Source organism: Larus michahellis, chromosome 1 (assembly GCF_964199755.1).
Source record: "Larus michahellis chromosome 1, bLarMic1.1, whole genome shotgun sequence".
NCBI classification, from domain to species: domain Eukaryota; kingdom Metazoa; phylum Chordata; class Aves; order Charadriiformes; family Laridae; genus Larus; species Larus michahellis.
In genome coordinates, this window is record NC_133896.1 from 156,862,152 (window position 1) to 156,885,954 (window position 23,803).

A 23,803-nucleotide genomic window follows, 5' to 3' on the forward strand; every position below is an offset into this window, starting at 1 on the left:
CTAGGATGAAGGGTGCTACTGGTGGGACATTCGTCAGATTATACTAGACAGTCAAAGTTTTAGTCTGTTCAGAGTTAGTTTGCCTCATTCTGCTTATCAGCTAGTCAGTTCTAATAGACATATTTTAATTACACAGCCATAATTAAAGACATTCAAACAAATAGATCTAAACACACAGTGAGAGAGACACCAAGGGTCTTTACGCCATCTGGAACTGCAAAGGACTAGAACAAGTCCACATTTAAATTAAAAAATTTAAAAGCTCTTTGACAGCTAAGAATCAACAGAAAATTTCCATCTGAAAATGTAAAACAAATGCTGTATGATACGTAGTTACTTGGCTGTAACTCTTAGAAAGACTGAGAAACTCATTCCATCCATAGCATCGTACCAGCAAGTGCCAACACCGAATACAGCCACTATCACACAGGTACTGTCTTTGACCTGACCCCATACTGCTGCCAAAGGGAGCATTCCCGCTCCCAGTAACCTCCCCCTCTTGCTTCCCGGGTGTGGGCATTTGCATGGTGAATTATATGTGGATATGTTCCAGGTAGGACAAGCAGGACAGGGACACATGATGTGTCTCCTGGTTAAAGTCAATAACCCTGGCACAAAATGCGGTATGTGGAAAGCTGCTGAAATTACAAATACCTATTGTTTTCCAGGTTGGGCATACTGGTTAATGATTATTTCCTAAAATGAATACTGCAAGCTGTGCTTGTCTCTTCTGGATTCTTCAGCAGAGATCTTCACATTTAATAAAATAGTACTACTGATTACTGTTTATGGCTATACACTTAGAGCTCATATAAAGGCACAATGGGCAAATGCATCATTGGAGTTACAGTCTCCAAATGAACGATTACATCAAAACATGTTGAAAGACACTGAAGATTTTGTGAATTTAGTATATGAACCAGAAACTGGCAGTGATGAAATCATGGCTCCTCTTGACATAGTCTCATTGCATAAAAACACTGAAGGAAATAGCATTGTTAGTATGGAAGCTACCGAGAAAGAAAAAGCCAAAACATCACATAAAAAATTATAGCTGAGGAAAAACATTTTCCTGCATATTCTCTCATGTGAATAGAGCCTACAAAGAGTACAAAATGTAGTTCTCCACAGCTGTACAGATGTACAACCAAAGGTCAATTGCAGTCAGTAGTCCCTTCCTTCCTCTCAGAGTTCCGTCTCATTTGTTACATTTGGATTCACGGATTATTTTTTTCCAGATGATCTAAATGATGCTTGTCACTTGTCAGTTGAAGACAGTGCTGTGCCAACACTTTTTATTTATCCCCATACAATAGAAATGTTACACAGGCATGCTCTGCCGTCCATCAAGCATGTGTTTCTGAAAAGTGTGACAATTAGAATCATTACCCCATTGCTTTACTCTTCATTTCACTCTTCAACTGATTCGATCAATCCCATTTTGTCTGAGGAAGATGATGATGATGACACTGAAAGTGCAACTATTCAGAAAGCAGCAGCAACAATGCTCACACTAAAAGACTGAAAATGACCTGGTCTCAGGGATGAAGCAGTTGCGATCTTTGAGGAGAGTGATCTGCTCCAGAAAGCTGGCATCTCTTCCAGGTGACAATTCTGATCCTGCTTTCACCACTCCATTCACCAGGCCATATATACTGTCCCTGTGCATTTAAACTGTGTGTGTTTTGGTCCGTACACACATCCCACCCTCCCCACAGAAAAACCGCTTTGCCCTCCAAACAGCCTCTGTTGTTTCACCTGTGTGACTGACAACAGTTGGCAGACCAGGGTGGTCAACAATCAGCTGTGTAACTCCAAACCGAAGGATAGGCTCATCTCGGGAACCGGTCCTTTCATTTTGCAATCAAACATAAATTGGAGATTTGGTCACAGGAGTAATCTTTGCTCAGTTTTGAGATGTGCAGAGGCCGCAGCACATGGTGCCTCCATTAGTAATTCACAGGTCTGCACGGGACATTTTTAATTTTCTACCATTAAATACAGGCAGCGCATCTGGAAAGCATCACGCGTATCGACCTTCTTCCCCATCAGAAGAACATATGGGATTTTCAGATATATCCTTGGAGTCAGAAGCAGGTAGGAAAATGAAACAGAAAATGCACAGATGCTGCAGTTCATGTTAAAGATACACAATAAAGAAACATTTTGGAACATCCCAGCCACTCCGAAATCCAAATAAATCCAAATCAAACCAAAGTTGTATCAGGGAAAATGTCGTTAGTGAGTGCAGAACCTTTGCAGAACACAGGCTTAACTACAGTTTATATAGCTCCTTATTAAACCATGCATGATACCATGCAAGCTTTTCTGCATCAGACTGGAGTGGTAGAGCACTCTGCTTTGCAGATACATGCCTGGACTTTGCTGCTGTCCTGGATACTTATAAGATCTTATATTTCCCTATATACAACCATTTATTTATCTTCAAACATTTAAAACCAATCTGGGAAAACTAAATATAGTACATGGATGTGTCAAAACAAAACAAAAACAAGTAAATAACTAAAAGAAATTACTGGCTAGTATGAAAATTAACAAAATCAGATTATTTTAAGTAGTAAGACCTAGAAGCCTTCATAAAGTCACTGTGTTTTGATCTATTAAATTTCCATTTAGAGTGAACAGGAAATTTTTTGCTCAAGAAATAATCTCTGCCACAATGCCACCGAAGCGCTTGTGTGCTTTGCTGGGAAGATTTTAACCAGTGGGAAAATTTTTAACGGTGCAGGCTGCTACCAAATTCCACCAGCCAGGCAGGCAACGGGCAACATGTGCCCTGCCCATGTGTCCAAGGACACAGGAGATTCCTGGAACATCTCCATCCTGGAACTCAACTGAGCATGTCCATAATACGTAGATTGGCTTTGAGCAGGTGGTTGGACTAGATGACTCCAAATAAGTCCTTTCCAATCTAAATTATTCTATGATCGCCTTGCCCATTTAGCTCCTTTACGGTTATCCAGCTGCGTTCACTGCTTTGATTCCCACAGAGAAAAAGGGAACCATTTTTGGTGCTTAAATTATATCAGTTGTTTCCATTTCCCAGTGAATTAATAATTTAGCAGAATTTTATCTTCCTCATGTTAGAGTTATGTGAAGAAGCCAAGTGGTAAAGTAAAACATTAAATTATTTACAAGTTGTGCACACATGCAGGGAGATAAATGGTATAGCATTATATATTTAACAGTTGTTAGAAGTACAGAAGCTATAAGCATGATAGCCAAACTCCTTTGTCAACGGAGTAAAAAGCAGTCTTCAAGTATGTGTTAATTTTTTTAGACATTAAACAGCTAAAGCAAATGTATTTAAGGTAGATCTAAAATCTGTACAAACTTCAGAGCTCCCAAAGTAAGCACTTTCTGGCTGCAAATGAAGGAATGAGGCTCCATTTCCCTACTGGCAGAATTCTTCACGAAAGGCAATTAAAGCCCTGCTCCATGTTTTAGCAGGATGGAACTGAATAAATCACAAGTGTGCAGAACTTTCAAGTGCTGGCAGCTGATTAGGCTATCACAGACTAGGAGAATAAATTATAAATTCATTTGTAATGTAACAGATCCTAAATTCTCAAGTCTCCAATTACCATCTCTATTCAGTTTGCTTAAATGAAGGATTATGCCTTCTTACTTTGGTGCTTGAGAAATAAAGAACTAAGACATAATATTAAACGGCTGAATTTTTATACCTTACAACTCCAAATAACCTCTACATGTGATGAAGACAAGTACAGCAAACAGAATTCCTCATAATTCAGCCTTTCCAAATGTATTTACTGTCTTATATATGCAGCTGAACAACCTCTTTCAAATAAAATTTAACCAGAAATAGGTTTGAAAAATGGAAACAGGTTTGAAGCATCAGCCTTGGAGTATATACTATAATGTAACCGCGATACAGAACAAAATACTGCTATACTCTTTTTTTTTGCCCTGTAACTTCACATTTGTCTTGAAAACCGATTTAAAAGATATTTCTTTCTTAATGTCTGTATATTTTACACAAAGACCTTCTGTTAAAATTCATCTGGCTATCTATCCGACCCCCCCTTCCCCCAAATGCACACAGACTGACATAGTTATTAAAGGATTGGCTGAACAAGATCTCCTTTCTTTTCTGAAGGGGGCCCCTCTAACAAAGGACCTCGGAAAGTAGTCTTTATTGTTAGGCACCGGGTGATGCAATCTTTATGGCAGCGATGATTTAGGATCCACTTCCTCTATGTCCTGACAAATAGTAACATCTCTTATCTACACTGTATTAGCGTCCTCCTACCTCCTCAACTGTTTTGACAAACAGTTATGGCTTGTCATTGATTTTAATTTCAGCAGGAACCCCTTTGGGCACCTAACACAAGCTCCATCACACCCAGAAGGTAGCTTTCTATCCATAACATGTGTTAAGCCCATAACCTCTGGGTGGTGCAATGACAGCAAGAGGAAAGGGTAAAGGCACCTCCAGCCTTGGGGCTTGCCACGGCTCCCCAGAAACACCCAATCTGGCCAGGAGCTCACTCCTTTTCCTGGTGCAAGCCCCTGCCTCCTCTCACCAGCAAAAGACCACCAGGCACAGGAGGCAGAAGGATCCCCAGCAGAATAAACACGGCTGCCGGTGCAAGGTGGACATGTGCCTGTGCCAGCTCAAGGAAGGCCAGTCAGTGAGAATGCAGTGTGAGGGGAAGGGAGGCTGGACTTGGGTGACGGAAGATGTTGGGCAAAAAGAGTCATCTTTTAATGAGAGGAGACAATACAAGGAGGGCTGTGGAAGTGAAGGGACTTAGTACAGGGGAGGCTGGGGAAAGGCAGCAGGGACTGAAGGAGAGTGAGGGCAGAGGAGATACAGGCACTGGGAGAGGAGGTGTAGTGTGAGGCTGGGTGCTGCAGGTGGACCTCAGGCAGGAGACCAGAGGAGGGACCTGCTTAGGATAGAAGCTGAGGGAAACTAAAAGGCCAAGATGGGAGTTAACTTCCCAGGACTCATTTGAGGAAAGAGGAACCCTACCATGCAAGGGAAACTGCTTCTGGCTGTGCCTGAATTCCTGTGCACTTGTTGCACTGACTGGAGCAGCTGTTTTGCTGTAGTGTATTAAAGAAAACAGGCAAGCTGTTTTCTGGGATCATCCCGTTCATATTGTGTCCATGAAGAAATGCTCCTTAGCACACAGGCAGGGATAGAGAGGGAGTGAGAGCAGCGCACATGTGCAAACTAGACATCAGGATAAGAAACAACCTAATTACAGCTTATTTTGACATTACAAGTATTGGCTGTTTAGGGACACAAATTGTAATCAAGTGTGCTAAAACACAACACCTCGGTGAGTTACCTACTCTTACATGATCTTACAGACGATGATTAGTGGCCTACAGAGCAAAAAATGCAAGGCCCTGGAGGAGCAAACATTTGTCAGTCAGACAAACCCAGATGTACCTTGTTCGCTTTTCAGAGTGTATCTTATGTCTCAAATCCGTGATTTAAGGCACTTTTCCAACTGCAAGAAGAGACTTGAGAGCTTGAATATATTCTCATCAAACTGCAACACAACGAGAACTGATAACATATCCAAAGTAGGAAGTATAAAAATATTTCTCACATAAACTTTGCAAGTATTATAAATAACTAATAAAAGTTAATGACCAGTAAATGACCAAAATGTTCTCAGATAACATTTAAGATAAACGATTTAGTGCTGCAAAATAGGTTTATTATGAGTATAGACTTCTAAATGGAAACAAGTATGTTTCATATCAAGGCTAGCAAAACAGCATGCACCTGCCACGTGTTTGGGCTTTTCTTGGTCAGAACAGGATAAATGACAAACCTTAACAATATTTGTAGCTCTCAAGAGATGGCTTGGAAAAAAAAATCAAAAAGGTGTCTTCAGAAAATAAATAAATAAATAAATTACTTCTAGTTCTTCTTATCCTTGTGGTTGATCACTTGCAGATACTTAAAAGTTGTTACTAATATAATGTACTGTTACTAATATAATGTATGCTTTGTCTCTACTTTAGTTTAAGCAATAATGCTTTTCAGATTCTTTTCTCCCATTTAATTTTGGATTCAGCTATGCTAAAACTGTAAATTGTAAATGATAATATTCACTGAACCAGAAAGGAAGAGAAACTTACTGGCTCACTGAAGTAACAACAAAATGTCAAACTAAAAGTAACACTTCAGACACAATCTGTATATTCAGCTTTCAGCCTTGTACCTTCCCAGATCACCATCCTATTGCAGGTTTCTTCAGGCACAGTGCAAGGTCAAGATGCAAAGGGAAACACAGAGTCTAAGTCAATCACTGGTTGCACCTGCATCCTATTTACTCACCTTGCGAGTTAAAAATCTGGCACTTGAAGGAATTCCAGTATTGGTTTATACGTACTAGAAATCTGAATTTCACCGTAATTCCTAACTATACTGTTTTCACCTTCAAAGCCTGCTCAAAAGTATTGCTTGAAGCACCAAGTATTTGTTTAAGAGGCATGAAGAACTGCAGAAGAGTTTGGATAAGTGCTGCCATATAAAATATAACTATTGCTACCTTTTACAGCAGTGAAATTAACTTTTGTGTAAAAACAAACTGTGTACAGATATCACATCTTAAAGTGTGGCAGTCTTCAGTTACAGGCAGGGGAGGGAACGAGCAGAAATGTCACATGTTTCTAACTGACGCAACATGGAAGACTAAGAGCCTGATGTTACACCCCCTGAAATGAACCCCAAGATAACTGGTGACCTCAAAATTAATTAACTTGAACCCTGACAGAGGCATGCATCAAGAAGTCAAAAAGTCTCTACCCAGAAACTGGGTTTAATGGGCAGTGGATCCATGCGGATCTCTGCAGAAATCAAGTACCCACAGTACTGTAATAAACAGACCAAGAAGAATCTCCCTGCTTTGCCAGACAACAAACCAACAGCCATAACGTTCCACCACAAAATACCTATTTCAGGTTTGAGGTTAACCAAGACAAGTAAACTTCTAAAGAGACGACCGTACTTGACTCAGTAACCCAGGAAACAGAAATTATGGGAGATGGTCACAAAGACCAGGAGTTTCACTGTTTCTCCTCTGGAATAACTGCAGAGCACCAGTGAAGGGACAGTCCCACCCTATCGCCCACCCTATCCCTGTTCCTCCAGTGCCACAGCCACACGTTCCCACTGCTGCCCTGGTACCAGCTCAGATGATGACAGGCTGAGGCAGGGCAGCCTACAGATTTGACAGTAAGCACACTTCTCTCCCCTACACAAAAAAAGCAGTTTTCTGTTGAATCAACAAACTGAACCAGTTCAATGGTTCAGACAGTTCCCAGGTACCCATCTCTTGCCTGATGCAAGAGACACCACGGGAAGCTGAAGGCAAGGCAAAGAAAAAAAGTAGGACCAACTCTTTCTTCAACTACTTAGTTTCACCAGATGGCATGTGGTTTAAAAATGCATTTTAACTTTAGCCAAAGGTGAGTAATATCCACAGATGGCTCCCAGGATGGAGAGAGAGCAGCCCCTACCAGACGCAGCTCAGAGGAGTTGGCTTCTATACCGATGGGTGTCCAGAGGACAGCATCCTTCTCCACTCACTGTAGAAGGCAGCTCAGATCATCCTTACTAGAAAAAAATTGGCCTGTGCAAATACCTGTCTGTAGTAAAATGACATTGAAAATCATTTTCTCTATGTAGGTATCTGAATTCCTCAATTAAACAGAAGCAGGCCTAAGAGAAACCATGTGCTTATGGAAGCATCTTTTCTCTACATTGCAACCAGTCAGAGTATTTGCTAATGCTTTGGCACAGAGCTCCTTCCACACCTCTGTCATGTTATCTAGAGGTAGGCTGGGAAGGTATTGCACAATAAATGCAAACAGGTCATAAGGACAAGACTTCCAAAAGAGCAAACTTCATCTGCATAAAGCCAAATGAGACCAACATTTTCCATTTTTCCAGTATTCCAATATTCATAATCAAGTACAGCATGATACCGCACATGTACAATTCTAATATTATTTTTTCAAGAAAGTGTAAAGTTGACTTTAAGTGATTAATTGTTCTTGCCAGAGGCAACTGATAGCCAGATAAAGCAAGTGCAAATTACATGACAAGAGGCTGAAAAGAATATATAGTCTCTAACTACAAAGTGGAGCTAACTCTTCACAGGAGATAATCTTCACAACTGAACAACTTTTGAATTGGACAGTGTTGGGCAATTATTTCAGCATGCAAGCAGCTCCATTATTTCCTCAAGTATGTTATATTTTGCCTTTCAGTCATGCATCCTATGACACAGTTTTATAAAACAGAAAATCAGGTCCTTTCCATATCTTATTATGCTGTCTTTGTCAGCTGCCTTCAGAAAGAATCATGATTTATTTATTTTTCCAGCAAAGTCTAATGTCTCTAGCCTGTTTTTAGAAATGAAAGAAAGAACAAATTTAGATGATATTTTGCTTATTCAGACATACTTTACGTTATCGTTGCAGGAAAAGAAAAGATAACCTTTTTCATAGGCTTACATGATTCTGAATATGGCATCTAGAAATAAAATCCACATTGTATTTGCAGTCACAAGAATATTCAAGTTTCCTCTGCTTCAACAATACTGTTTTGTTAAATATTGCTAATCATAAATTTCCAGCAATTCTTTTTAACAGAATTTTTTTTTGCTACATGAAATAATTTTTGGCCAAAAAAGAATTTTTTTCCAATGAACGTTTCTCGGAAGTTGGTTGAAACTTTGCTTTTAGTAATAAAAAAATATTACAATCAATTCCAGTTTGAAAAAAATCACTGAAATTTCCTTTCTTCCTTTTGTCTGATAGATTTAGCAGAAAACTGCCTTCTTATTACAAACACGACTAAAGCTCTAATAAGAAAAACATTCTAATCTACATGCTGAGGGCAAACTAGGGCAAAAGGTGTTCTTGCAAAGTAGTTTGGGACCAACTATTTTCAAAAAGCTTCAAAAATTAGAACTTTATTAAAAATGGTTGTTGTTGGGTTTTGGTTTTGCTTTTTTCAACTGGCCTAATTTATCAGGTGGCAATAATGTGGTTTATTACTAGCAGTCAAACTACTGCTTCACATTAGAAACTTCTTTTTGGGGAGACTAACCATCTAACGTGTGTCAGAGTCTAACAAGCTAACGAAGTGTTGACTTAGACGGTATGAAACCACAGTTCTGCATTAAGCATTGTGGAATAGGGTATTTTACGCCATTTCAGATCAATTCCTAAAAAAAAAAAAAAAAAAAAAAAAAGGACAAAGACAAAAACTAAACCAACATTGGAGCAAAAATGCTATTTCAAAACTTACTGATAGAAGCAACTGAAGTGAAGAACAAGACTGGGGCAACTAAGTGAAAAACAAGAGCGGGTATCAGCCCCGGATATCCAGGTTTACCTACAGTCATCATCAAACAGACGCCACGCAAGCCACCTCTGGATGATGAGGGTGATTGCCGTTTCCCCGGGCTCCCACCCTAGCCATGCCCTGCCTTTATCAGGGGAGGAGATACCCAAGTATCAAGGCTTCCCTCGCCCTGCTCCCTCCCATCCCACCCCATCCCATCCCAAGGAAAGGAAACCAGCGACTGAGCTGGGCAGGAACCACGAGAGGACGGCCACCTCCTCAAGCAGAGGAAGAGACCTGCCAAGAGATACCATGGGGCACACCCCCCTTATTCTCCCAAATAAGAGCAGGTACAGCTAGAAAAACTGCTTGAAGCCCACGGAAGGTACTGTGCACCGATGAGCCTGACCTTATTTCTTGCTGGGAATGTTCCTCCCTCATCAATTCCACCATGCTTGTCTGACATTTCCTTTTTTGCCGTGTTTAATCCAGATAACAAGTTACTTGAGGCAGGGAGCTGTCGAGTATGGTACAGCTCATCTGCAAAGGGCTTGGCAGGCTGTGTGGTGCCATGCCCAGGAACAAAAATAGAGCAGAGCAGATGACCAGCCTTTAAAACAAACACAGTTTCATTTATTCCTACTTCAATAACTTAGTAATTCATTGCCTAATGTGTTACTAGCAACATACTTTAAAAATGAGGCTTTGACTCTCAAAAAAATTCCTTTCTAAAGGCATAAATAGTTCAAACTAAGCTTTTTTCCCCCTGAGTATTTTGTGAATGCAATGGTAATTTTCAAAGCCTGAGATCTCCAGTATTAATGACGTTATAAACTTAAATCTGATACTTTTGGTAACTTCTTCCTGAGTTCTTCACAACCCCAGTAAATTGCAGACGGTGCAGCTGCCTGCGGAGCCCTCCCAGCTCAATGGGACGAAGGGCTCCTGAGGGCCAGGGTGGCCCACGCACACCCAGACAGGAGGTAGGGCAGGATCTGGTGGCGGGAGAGGCTCTGCAAACCCCTGGCACAGCACTCGGCATGGCCCAAGCTCCCTGGACAGGACAGTGATGCACACACGGCAGGAACCGAGCAGAGCTGTGGGTCTTCCTCTTCTTGATATGTGTGCGAGGCTTCTGAGGCCCCACAGAGGGTAATGAACAAAAATAGCCACCATACCACTACCCCAACAGCTGATCTGCTGCCAGGAGCAGGGAGCAAAAAGAAATGAGAGTGGAGAGTGGGTGGCCACGTTGTCTTGCTTCCTTTTCTTCCATGTGTATCTTTAAACCTAAATACTGTATACTGCATTTGCTCCCATTTAATGTCATAGGGCTAACTCACTATACCAGCCATGCACTACATGTCTCCCGTGTCATGGAAACTCCTAGACTGGCTGTCAAACCTGCAAGGTTACTGGTCCTGGGCGGTGGCGATAATGAGCGAGCGGGAAGGGAAGGCTCCTCTCTCTCGTACCACTGCCTGCTCCTGCTTTCCTTCTCAGGCAGGACGCACACCAGAGAGCCACCAGCGACACCACAGCTCAGGCAATGCCCACGTGCAAAAGGTCAGCAGCTACTTGATGGGAAAGGATGGGAGAGGAACTCCTAAGGGAACAGGGGGGAACAGGAGGGGCTTCTCTGCAACGCGAGCGCCAAATGGTAACACCCAGATCCCTTCCTGCCTTGGCAGCCACACATGGGGACCGTCTCTAATACCTGTATTTCTCTTCAAACCACTGTTGGATCTCTCTAAATTCTCGCCCTCCTTAGGGGATAAAAATTTAAATCCTGCCTGTTCTCACCAGCTCAAATAAGAGTTCCCTGCAGCATCATATAAATGTCAGGCAGAGTCTTAACTGAATTCAGTCCAGAACCATTACACTAAAAGAAGCACCAGGGGGGTGAGGGGGTGTTTAAAAATAATGTCAAATAAAGCCCAGAGTAACTGTTCTGTTTCCATGTTTTACAAGGCAGGTGGTAGGATGCAGAAAAGTTTGTTCCCAATTTTCTGAAGACTGGATGGGAATTGTTAGTACTACTTCAACTTAAGATATGTGCAAAATTAACAACATAGTATTTAATGCATACCTTTACTCTCCTAATACAAAATGTATGTCAGCCCTCTGTGCCATCCAGCTTTTACCAGACCTTTTTAATTCCCTGTTAGATCTTCAAAAATGTAAACAATTGCTTTGAAAAACACCTCCACCTGCCACACTGAAATAACTCATCTTCTATCTTCATACAGCAACAGAGAGAGGCTGTTTCTATTAATATCCCTCTCCCGCTCCAGGCTCTGTGCTCTCAAAGCAATTCAGATACGCTCTTTTCAAAGGAACTGACTGTGAAACAACGATGGCACCAAAGTCAGAGGTAGATTGCAATGTCCTTGAAAGGCAAGTACAGCATGAGCTAAGGGTAAGAAACACTCAAGAGACTCAGCAGAAGGAAATGAATAAAGTATGCAGTTAGAAAGCTGGGAATGCTATGTGTTGTTTTAATTTTTTTTCTTACCTTTACTTCATATATTACTTCACAAGTGATTTGTCTGATGTGGAAAGACCTTTTTTTTCTGTAAGCTGCTGATACCGTTTCAAACACCATCAAACAACTTCAATGGCTTTGTCTTGCTCTCTCCAATGGGCTCAGATGCTCTTTACCTCTCTGTATCTTCAAATCGAACTCCAAAGCACTTCCCCCGAGTCGCTCGCAGCCTCAGCAGCCTTCGCACAGAACCCAGAAAGGAGATTTTTGATTGTGGCTGTCCTCGACAAAACCAGCTGTTCCAGGATCACAGCAAATGTCTGGGTCCTGAGCAGACTGAAGCTGTGTCATAATTAGAGCCTGGCATCTACTCAAGCATGAATTAAGTAATGATGATGAATTTTCATCACTATTGTGATTCTGTGTATGTAGGTCATATTTCATCATAACTATTAAACATAAAGCTATTGTGTTTCAGACACTGTGTTATGGGGGCCCCAGCTTCACGTCCTACTAAATGACTATCTATGAGCAAAACATCCAGAAAATCTTTTATATACCACCCTGTTTCTGCCAGCTTTCTGTTCTCATCCAAGCTGCACAACTAAACACACCTGTTCTGCTACCTTACCTCATCTTTCTCCTTCTCTTCTCTTCTTCCACTGTTGACAGTCCTCAAAGTAAGCTGGGAAAATCCCTTCCTCAAACACAAACGTGCTTTTTTTCTCTACTTTGTTTCACTGAACGTTTGTGTGGGAGCTTTTATTTTGTTCTGAAGTATTTTTACAAGAACTGCCCACTTTATATAAATGTACTTTGCCATTACAAATATGCTGAATGCCTGAGTTAAATGTGTCAAAAAAGCGAAATGCTAAGTAAAGAAAGCATCAAGCTGCCTTTGTTAAGTCCACTGGGTAATAAGAATGAAGTTACAGACTCGGCTGGAAGCTGAAAACAAAGAATTACCCGGAGTTTGGAGAGAGGAGTGCACCATATATGGCAGCAAGAGGGGACAAGACGGGTACGTTTTGCCCTGCCACACAGCAGGCTCCTGCCCGAGAGTTCAGGCACTCTCAGAGGCAGGCAGGGAATCAGAGAAACCCGCTCTTAGTTTTTGTCTCTCCCCATGAATTCACCAAATGAGTCTCTCATTCTTCCCTGCAGTAAATCCAAAAATTGAAAATGCTGAGATAATGGAAATAGGGGATAATCGATTCAATTACAGCTACTCAGTGGCAGCAGGATACAGAGCTGTAGGGAACATTAAAGTTTGGCAGGGCCTTACCACTGCAGTTACTTGGGGAGGTGTCATGCCCGTAGTAACACATGCAAGGTAAACACAGAAAGAGGAAACAAATGAGTCACGCAACACGCCGGTTCATTTAGCGTACTGCATGTGTAGGCCAAAAGCTGATGCAAGGCTGGGTTTGCAAAGCTGCTGTTAAAACACAGGCTTGTGACATGAGGTAACCTTGACCAACCCGGTAAGTAACACAGGGTAACAGGGAGTGACAACCAGCAGCCCAGGACAAAATACTGACCAAAGTAAAGCACTTTGCCCAGCCCAGAAGCCAGACACGGGACTGTTTACAGAAAAGCTGTAATTTATTGTTCAATATTTTTAATAACAAAAGTTGTAGCCTGAAGAGTCATTTTTAAAATCAGCTATGTGTATTCTCATTATTTTCTGTTTATATCAATTATCTTGTTGCTTCATATGCAAACCCACCCTCCTTCTAAATTCATCAGGCTATAGGCAGGAGCTGAAAGAAAAGGAAGATACATTTCTGTCTGAACGAGAATTGAGACTATAAAAGAACTAGGACAGTCACTTCTTGGTGCAAATTTTCTGCCTGCTACACGAAATATCGAAGACAGAAAGACTTTCAGTAAGACCAGCACTTGGTAAACGCCTCAAGCATGTGAAGGGGAACAGCACTAAAACCCCTGAAGTAACAGCACAGGTGGAAAACAAGAGCCTATCTACCGCACAGCAGCACGGTCCTCAACTCATCAAACACCTATTTCCCCAGATTGTCAAGGTTAAGGCAGCAGAGTGCTGCTGGGCAGCATTATACACCTATGTCCTCAAAACCAGGTAGTATCACGCTGCACTGTGCTTTATCAGCTTACCACAACTGGAACAGCACATTCCGCCAGGAAGCCGTCTTCCCCTGTGACCTCAAAGGGATTTAACTGCCTAAGGCCCCGTCACACCGGATCTTCCCAAGCTCAAACACCCGCAGCCTTCACATGAAGATACAAATGTTTGGGAGTGGGTATCAGAAGGCGTCTCCATTTCAGCTTATTCTCATGTTGAAACTCACAGCCAGTTCTATCTTTTATGCAACCAAGTTCAGCATCTTTCCATCATAGCACAGAGTCATTGTGCCTGACTCCCCGTTTCTCGAGGGAACCACATGGAAAGCCCAGCAGCCGGCTCCATGCCCCCGGTACACCACAACCCAAATAGCACTTCCCATCAGTCACCAAGAAATTCAAAGCATTGGTACAAAAATCCAAAAGCCACAGAAAGACCAGCAGAGACAGATCGAGGATATAACTAATATGCAAGATTGCTTTAAGTAAGGGATCTACTGTTTGAAACTGCACAGGCTGTGCAGTAAATCTCCAAGATGATGATCCTGCCTCTACCTACTCCCAGGACCACGTGCTTGCACTCACTGTTTCACAAGGCTTGAGTTTGCTGCACCCACAGCGCTGTTAAAGGCTGGACTACCAGACAGTTTGCCTCAACCACAATGCCTGCATTCCTACATGCGGTGAGCCAGGTGGCTCATGCTCAAGCTATACAGCTATGGGCATAACTGGAGAATGTAAAGTGAAGTCAAAATAGCTAACATGGTATTGCAGGCTTATCTCAAAAGACCTACAATGATTAATCCATACAAAAGCATCCAAGATCATGCTCTTTCTGTCTGAAAATAAATCATATTTGGCTGATATTTAATAGGACAAGACAAAAGAAACAATGAAAGGCTGAAACTTCCAGCTGAAATGCACTGTTGCAGACACCTGAATAACTTAAGAAGTTGTTGGGCTGGGCTGACTCAGAAACAACAAAATCGCAAGTCTCTTCCATAGCTTGCTTGATCTGCTTTGTTAAAGGAAAAGGTGAGTGATCAAACGCCTCCAGCTCCCTGGCTTTGCTTGACACGTCAGCTTAGAGCAAACACCTTGAAGACAACGCAGCCTGTGTTACGTATCACACCCCTGTCCCCACGCCGTGCTCTTCCTTTTCTGCAGAAGTTCCCTGTTATTTGATATGCACGAGGTAATCTTGCAGTTTGGCTCTCTGCGGTTCTAAGCGTGGCAGGCAGCTGTGCCAGACACTCCTGCCAAGAAAGTATTCTGAGTCACTATGATAATAAAAATGCATCAAAGTAACAGGTTTTTTTCTTCTTTAATATCACTAAGTATGTAAGTCCAGGCAGGGCTTTCCTGGCTCTGAAAGCTTGAAGTATATACATCCAAAGCCCATAGACTGAATGGGAGACTGACAATAATGCATCCTGCAATCCTCTGAAAAGCCACTCCAAATATGCCATAGTTTACTGTTTAATGCCTGTTTTGCCCAATCTCCTGTTCATCTGTAGGAAGATATCTGCACAGACTGTAGTACAGCAACTGCAATTAAAACCAGTGAAAGACTGGGGCAGATGATATGATAACAGAGGTTGTTATTGTTGACAGTCCCAAAAAGAAGTGCACATGGATATAAAGTCAAGTGGGCATTTATTCTTTTTTTATTGTAAGTAAAAAAAGAAAAAAGTCTACTGAGCTGAAACGTTTTGGGATTCGATTTTTAAGCAACAATAGTTTGGTTAAAAATAAAATTTAATCAACCTTAATGTTGATCAAAATATTTTTCCACAGATTACCAAAAAGGCAGCTCTCTCTAATAAGGACAAGACTGCTGCTAACTCTGAAACTTACTCCCACCAGGTTCACTAGATCCAGCTGTTTCAGTAGTAAAATAAAGATTTTGATTTAGGATACTAAGAAATGGATGCCACGTAGGTACATGCGGAAGCCATAACAGTACATGCTCATAGAAAACATGAGCAATCCATTCCTTATAGCTTAATTGGGTCTGTTCAACTGCAGCTCCTACACTTATTCTTGAATTTTTAAACCTCATGACAGGAAGAGCATGCCTGCTCTATTACCTTCTGGCCTGGGAAATCAGGAGCATCTTTCATAGTTAAGCTCAACATGGGAGCAGGAGAGCCAAAATGCAGGGCCAGCAAGCTCACGCCAGCCAGAGGCATCCCCCACTACCATTAAATGCTACCTGGGCGCAGTGGATGCACCAACAACCTGCTGATTTTGGAGCTCTCAGCTGGATCTCTTCAATTCCACCAGCTACATAGAAAGCTGCCAAAGCTGCCAAAAAGTAATTTAATGCCCTTCACTCTGAGACCTGCCTGCCTGCCAAATTAACACACGCACACCGAGCACTCCGCCACATGCAGAAAGATTTTTTGGGGTTCTGAAACTGGAAAATCAAGTGAACCAAGGACAGATGCTACAAGGGTAAGAAAGAGCAAGCAAGCTCTCAAAAGTAGGAATGGGGAGGACACACAGAACAGGTCCTACCAGCTGCCCACAACTTTACGACACCCCTTCAGTGTGCCTGAGGGTGTCCCCATTGCTCCTTCAGTAAGCCAGCTCTTTCCAGTGACACCACTTGGAGGTGGTATGTGAGTCCATTCCTCCTACACCTGTTCCTAATTTGTCAAGACAGGTGAGCCAGCCTTCAAAACTTCAAAAGCCTGCCTGTCAAAAAGACAAAGCCAGGGAAATGAAGTGTAAAATTTTGGCCCAAATTGTGAATATGACAGAAAATCTGGAGCTACTGAAAACTGACTAAAGCTGAAATGGCTAAGGCATGCTACTTATACTTAAAATACTAGCACTGCACACATATTTACTAAGGAACTACATATATGTTTATCTTCTTCGATTTGCAGATGTTTCTTCTTTTTGCAGAGTGCTAAAATAGTGTTTGAGGAGAGGAAACAGATGGTAGCTGTAATAGTGGCACCTTTCCAAGGTGGAAAGAAACCATGAGTGGGGCTACCCCAGGCTTAAGGCCGGGAATGTCAGATTTGTATTGCCTGTTTGCATGAATTAGACAACACCATCACTGCAAGGCTTCCAAGCTCTGTGGCAACGCAAATGGGAGTAGTGACTGACAGAAAGAGCTGGTGCTTTAACCCCGTATCTGTATCAGTCAGAGCAAATGGAGTCCCTAAGCAGAAAACCCATGGCAGACAGGAATATGAGGTCCCAGACCAGAACTGTTGATAACCTGGGCCTTCAACCTCTGAGCCACTGTCCCACGGGGAGGGAAGTTCTGCCCATAAACAGCAATTTGTGGAAGAGAGTTTAATTTAACACCCCAACAAACAGAACTGAAAAAGAGGAAGAAAAGTAGAAAAGTAAAAACTATGGCCAAATGAACAGAAATGATGCAATTATCCATCAAAAAATAAACATGGACAAAACCAGAATAAGTTTTTTTTAGTATCAATACAATTTCACAGTTTTGCTGAAAAAAACACCCACAATTCTAATGGGATTAAAACACAAACCTTAGCTAGAAATAGAGAATTTATTTAAATCACTTCTGCCTTGTTTTAAGGATTTATATGAAAACAGGGAAAGCAACAGTTTGGTCATTCAAGTCCAGGAGGCCATTCGATAGAAGCAAAGTGAGCGGGAGGACTGAGGGGCACATGTGGGAAAAAACAAAGGAAGATGCCATGGGAGCACCCTTTTTAGTTGTTGGAAGAGGGCAGAGCGCAAGGTTAATTTGAACTGTGGAGCAGGAGTCAGAGAAAGAATATGAAGAGGATTGTAAAGTTGAACTAAAATGCATGATCTTTATGATCTTTATCATCCTCACTTGGAGTAATGTGTCCAGCTCTGCAGCCCTTAGCACAGGAAAAACATGGACCTGATGAAGCGGGTCCGGAGGAGGGCCACAAATATGATCAGAGGATGGAACACCTCTCCTGTGAGGTCAGGCAGAGAGAGTTGTTTAGCCTGGAGGAGAGAAGGCTCTGGAGAGACCTTACTGCAGCCTTCTAGTACTTAAAGGGGGCTTATAAAAAAGATGGGGACAAACTTTTTAGGAGGGCCTGTTGCAATACGACAAGGGGTAATGGCTTTAAACTAAGAGAGGGAAGATTTAGACTAGATATAAGGAAGAAACTTTTTACCATGAGAGTGGTGGAACACTGGCACAGGTTGTCCAAAGAGGTGGTAGATGCCCCATCCCTGGAAACATTCAAGGTCAGGTTGGACGGGGCTCTGAGCAAGAAGAAGGCACTTGAGGGATCCTGTGAGAGAATCACACTTTCGTGAGAGAGTAAGGAGTGAGAGAGAGGTCAGTAATTTATGACGGGGGCTGGCAGTATGAGCAAATCAGAATTTAGTCAGAGCAGAGGGAGCAGAAGGATGGCTGAGGAAAGTGCTGGCGTGGTGGTGAGGGATGCGTAGCCCAGAAAGGCTGTGTCAGCGCCAGACTGACACAGGGGAATTGCTAGTGGGAGAGCAGCCAGAAGTGGAAAGGCTGTTGTGGAAAAACAGCAGAAGATAACAGACAAACCCAGATTTACCATACCTAACTTTAGACATCGGGGAGATGCTAGGTTAGGAGCTGAGCTACTCCAGGCTTCAGCACATCAAGAGAAGGACAAGTGCACCTCAGAAGGTGGAAGGACTTCCTTTCTGAATGTGGCCCCTTCTATCCTTTTAGTGCACATGGATTTTAAGGGAATTCCTCCTCTGACTTAGATGCTTAAAACTGCGTGGGATGAATCTCAGCCTGCCTGCGGTATCATTCAGAAAAACAAGCGAAGGAAGTGGAATAGTCTTTTTCCTAGGGTTCTGCAAAGGAGAAAATCCCTTGATGCCTGAAGGTGGATAGCTACACTATGGGGCAGCCAGGGGAACCTTTGCATTTCCATTACTCCTCAGCAGGGAGCTATTGAAAGGTGGGCTTGGCAAAATCCTGCACATGATTTTGGGCTGTTAAGGAAATCTCTGCTTACAAAAGGTTTCTGAGTCAAAAGACAGCTGTGAAGCCAGACAGTAGATAATTTGACCCAAGGAGAGTGTAGCACAAGAATGGGAGACAGCAACAGAGAAACAGTCTAAGCAATCTGAAAGGAACACAGAGAAAAGAAAGAAAAAAAAAGAAAAAAAAGGAAAAAGGAAAACTGAGAGTCACCTATAAATAGAACCACTGGCTGTAGAAAAGAGGTGCCTCTGGCTTGGGAATACCCACACAGGGATTACAGAGAGGAAGAAATACAAAGAGAAGGGGGAGGAGAGGAACCAGCTAAACCACAGGAACATGAAATTGGCAGTAAAGTAACAGCTGCTTTTTTGGAAAAACGTGGAAGTTTAACAAGCTAAATATCAGCACACAGTCAGAGCCTGCCGGCAAGTGTGAAAACAGCACTGAAAACTGCTGGTGGCTTACATGAAGGTCACAGTGTACCTACATCTGCACAGCTGAAAGACAGGCAGTGTCACAAGCAAACCAGGGAGCCTGCTGGCAGCCTGGAGGCTCCTTCTACTTCAATTCAGGAAGAAAAGGCTCCCATATTCCCGACTAATTCTATCACACGTTATTGAAATTTATCTTGCCTCAGAAAAGCTACAGCAATGATTTTAAGGGAGTGGAAAAAATAATGTACAAATTATTAAAATAAACTGAAAAAGACAGTATGCCCTATATTAGACTGGCATTCTTCTCATTTAAACATTCAGAAAATCAAAATAGGCAATAAAAAAAAAATCCAAGCGTTTAATAAAGACATGTTTTGAAAACAGGAAGATAATCAGGGGAAAAGTGCATAGGAAAAACAAAGGAGAAAATAGTATGTATGGTGACCTTTACTTGTAATTTAATGTTGTTCTCATCAGATTAAGTCTTGCTCTCCCCACCCCCCCCAAAAAAAAAAAATGTTACTAAGACAGTAAAATACCTACTTCCCTTACCCAGGAAAACTGATGCAGCTAATTCCACATTTGTCATTTAATCTATCTGTTCATCAGACTACAGCATCAGCCATCTTGCTAATTATCTCCTTGTAACACATGGAAATTGAAAAAGCTGAAAAAGACACCCTTAGGACACAGAGGACCAGGGAAATAGGAAGAAAAATTCCAAGTTTTGATACTGCAGTGAATAATAACTTCAACATTCTGTAGCAGCAAACCACTGGTTTGCCTCAGATGACAAGATGCAAGACTTCTGACATCTGTCAACAGACTAAAAACAAAGGGCAAAAGAAACAGTTTCAAAGGATGCAAAAACCACATCTCTTCTCATTCCAGGTAACTTTTTATTCCGAAATATGCTTACATCTCTGCGTGAGCAACAGACAGGAAAACACTCCTAGATCTAATCACAGATCACCTTATTGTACACTGCTGCTGTTCAGTTCTAGTTTGCAACACATAAGCATTTACATTTTCAAGAAAATAAGAAAATCTCTCAGAAATCATAAGACTCTCTTTCTGTTCTACAATGCTAAAACCATTTTAGTAGATCTGTTGCTCCTTTTAATCCATACAGATGTAAAACTAAATTTACCACAATTACTGCATTCAACTCTTCATTCTCACAAAAGTGCAATTTAGACCCACCCAAAATACGGGCTGTGATGCCTTACAGTTAGCCAGGCTTTTCACTCCTTCATATTAGACCCGTTCCGCTAGACAAATCTGTAATTCCCCCCACTTCTTAGCTACAGCTGAGTCTGAGATCAAAAAAGGAATCAAGACCCATTTAGAGTATTTGACTAGGCTAGCAGCTACCCAAAACTATTCAAGAGGACCTTCCAAAGCTAGCCTCATTAACATCTAAGCACTAAAAATGTTAATTAGTGTCAATATAAATAAAAGTTTATCCCGGTGGCAAAAGCTCTTAACGTTTTCTTTCCTTTTAATGCGAGCATGCATAAAGAATGCTAGTCGGATTACCAGGATTTTCTGTAAATCCTACAAAATCACTAACAGCATCCACACAACACATTATTTAAGACCAGCAGCTCCTCCTACCAGCGCACTGGGAAACCGCATTTAATCTTTGCATCAATTCTTCTGGGGCCATTTCTTCAATTTTCAGCCAGCATCTCATTCTCTGATAAAACAAAAAGAATCCACAGCAAACATGCTCCCCCTGCTCCAAGAATGAAGGGAGAAGGGGGGGAAAAAAGCCCCAAACCAGACCACTACAGCAGTGCTTCGCAGCCCTGAATTTCAATTACTCCCCACGGATTCCCCTCAGCACAAAGGGAGGCAGGAGTCCACGTTCCCTCCTGGCAGCGCCTGGGTGAGGCTGGCGCTGCTTGAAGCCGGAGCTGTGAATGTTAATGACAGCAGGACCGCTTAAAACTTCTCTCCCCTCCTCTGCGTATGGGTTTGCCCGCAGTGGAGTCCTCAAATGCCAGAATTAATGCGGAGCGTTGATTAGCCGACGTATCGCCAGTCTCTCCCAGCCTGCAGCGAGTGCTGGGAAGGAACGGCTGCGCTGAACCGACAGCAGCCAGAGCTCGCAGAAAGCCCCATCCATCCTCATGCTTACGTGAACGCTCAGCTCCTGTCTGCCTTCTCACAGTTTGCTGCGGGGTGAGTAGCTGTGGAGGAAAATGCCTTCCCGCTGACAACGCCAAGGCTATTCTGCTCTCACCAGCCCGCATGATGCCTTCACGTTCAGTTTGAAATAGTCATTTTTGAAGGCTGAGGACCTCAAATTTCCTTTAACCACCAAAATAACCACAGCCATATTCCAGACTATTTGGAGGTGCTTGATTGCTTAAATGTTGTGCCACAGGAGTTTCCACAACTTTATTTCCCTTTCCCTTAGGCAAAGGGTTTTTAGAGTTAGGATCTGCAGACCAAGGAGATGGGGTATATATATAAACAAGAGAACTGCTGCGAAGGGAACTAGGCAGTAAACTTCCATTTGCTATAGAGGGTACATCACCACTGGAAAACTTTTAGAGATATAAAAAATCCTGCAAGACTGACAGCCATACAATGCCTCTCTATACAACTGCTCTTCATAATTGACTTTCAGTGCTTTTACACAGAATGTTTTACAAGTTTCAAACTATGAGGCTTTTAACACTTTCCTTTTTCAAGATTATCCTAATGCCTCCCAAATCTCATTATTGGCATGTTTTTGCTGATGGTCAGATGAATTGTCCCAGTCCTCTCATCATCCTATTGGTTTTAGTCCTCTCATATTTTAGCCATTAAAATAAGTAAATGGTTATCTATGTCTAAAAGAAAAAGGCACGTTTTCCTGTATGCTTAAAAGGACCGCGCTGTGTTATTTAGGATAAAGATTGTTTTCTACAAATGACACACAGCAGGCAAAAAGCAGCCGTCCTTCCTAGGAAAACATGTGGACACCTATGATGACTTGTTCATAACTCTCACCGTGGCCTCTTAGGGAGGGCATGAACTAAAAAAATAGTTTTAAGAGGACCCATCAATCTATCCGGGCTTCCTCTGTCAACAAAATGAATTGAGATCATATTTAAATATTCATTTAGAAAGCATCCCACATCATTTCCACTCTAAGCATGACAGGCCTACAGCAGCTCCATGTATTATATATGACTCGAGTCATGTATTTCCATATTAATAGAAATGAAAAAAATAAGTCTTCAGTCAAGGTTTTGCATAACAAAGTATTACTGTAGAAATACAGCATGTCTAGGAACTTTATATGCAAAAAAAAAATTTGTATATATGACTGGCATTTACGATTGCATTTTTGCAAAGGAAGAATTGATCTGCAGCAAGCCCACGATAACCAGGTCAGGCTGTGGCCATTCAGGGGGTGAACCAGGAGCAAAGGAACTAGAACCCGTCCAAGTCTACAGGTACGTACAGATAGCCAAGGCTTGTTCTAAAACAAAGGCTGGGGACAGAACACCATGTCCAAAAACAGCACAAGGATGTCAGGAAGGCAATGGGACTTGTTGACTGCAGCAAGTTAAAGGCCTAAGACATTTTAGCATATGCAGTATAGTAAAGTTCACTTGTAAGATTATGCTATTTCCTGGTGCAGCAAGAAGTGCAGGAGACACATTCATTCATAAGCATCTACTGCAATAGAAGATGCTAGTTCAGTCCCAGCTTTCCTTGAGTGTCCTGCCTCAATTCAACAGCAATCTCATATTTTCCTTGGAGAATCAACAAACTGCTTAAGCCTCCCATGTATCACAAGGCCAATTTTTCTCTGGCATTTTCTCAGTGAAATAGCAAATGAAAAGCAAGATGATACAAACGTACTGATGAATTTTATGACATCAGCGAGTCAACTTGCAGGATCACATGCACAAAATAGCTATTTATACTTGTGCAAAATGAATGGAGAACTCTAATCTGCTAGTTAAAGCTCAATTACACCAACATCACCACCTTACACATACTTTCTACACCTTCAAACACATTCCAAACATGCAAGGCACAAGCAGAACAACAAAGCGAAAAGTTTCAGTTAGCTGGACTGAAAGTTAGTTTACCTAAAAGTGGAGTAGGTTTTTTTTTGTAATCATGTACTTAACAGCCTTCTCTGGAGTGATACAGTAACAAGCTTAGGTGTAGCCTCTCTGCTGAAGGAAACAGAGACACCGTATTTTCAATATACTTAACTATGGAATGTAGGATTAGGATCCCTGCTGGTTTGAAACTGGAAGCTAACCAGATCATCCATGGTCTCATGAATAATCTTGAGTCAGAGTAAAGAAACAGACCTTAAACTAATTAAAATCAACTCATAAGAAGAGGGGCCAACTGAGCATTCTTGTAAGAAAAATCAAATCAGTATCTTACTATGAGCTACCTAGGGAATCAAAACAGTTCTGAAAGTAACATCATCAGTATAGCTTGGGGAT

At 41.9% G+C, this 23,803-nt stretch overlaps 1 protein-coding gene across 9 annotated transcripts in view; it reads right to left on the bottom strand.

Moving 5' to 3' along the window:
• The window catches only part of MCF2L (MCF.2 cell line derived transforming sequence like), a 172,101-nt gene that overhangs the window by 112,804 nt on the left and 35,494 nt on the right, over positions 1-23,803 (bottom strand). The window contains exon 1 of one of the 9 annotated variants that reach the window (XM_074561166.1): positions 20,952-21,498. The exons of the other annotated variants lie outside the window; for them this stretch is intronic. Coding sequence (XP_074417267.1) covers positions 20,952-21,030 — 79 coding nt within the window. The 5' untranslated portion in view covers positions 21,031-21,498. Of the gene's footprint in view, positions 1-20,951; positions 21,499-23,803 lie in introns of those variants that run through there. 9 annotated transcript variants of the gene reach the window in all.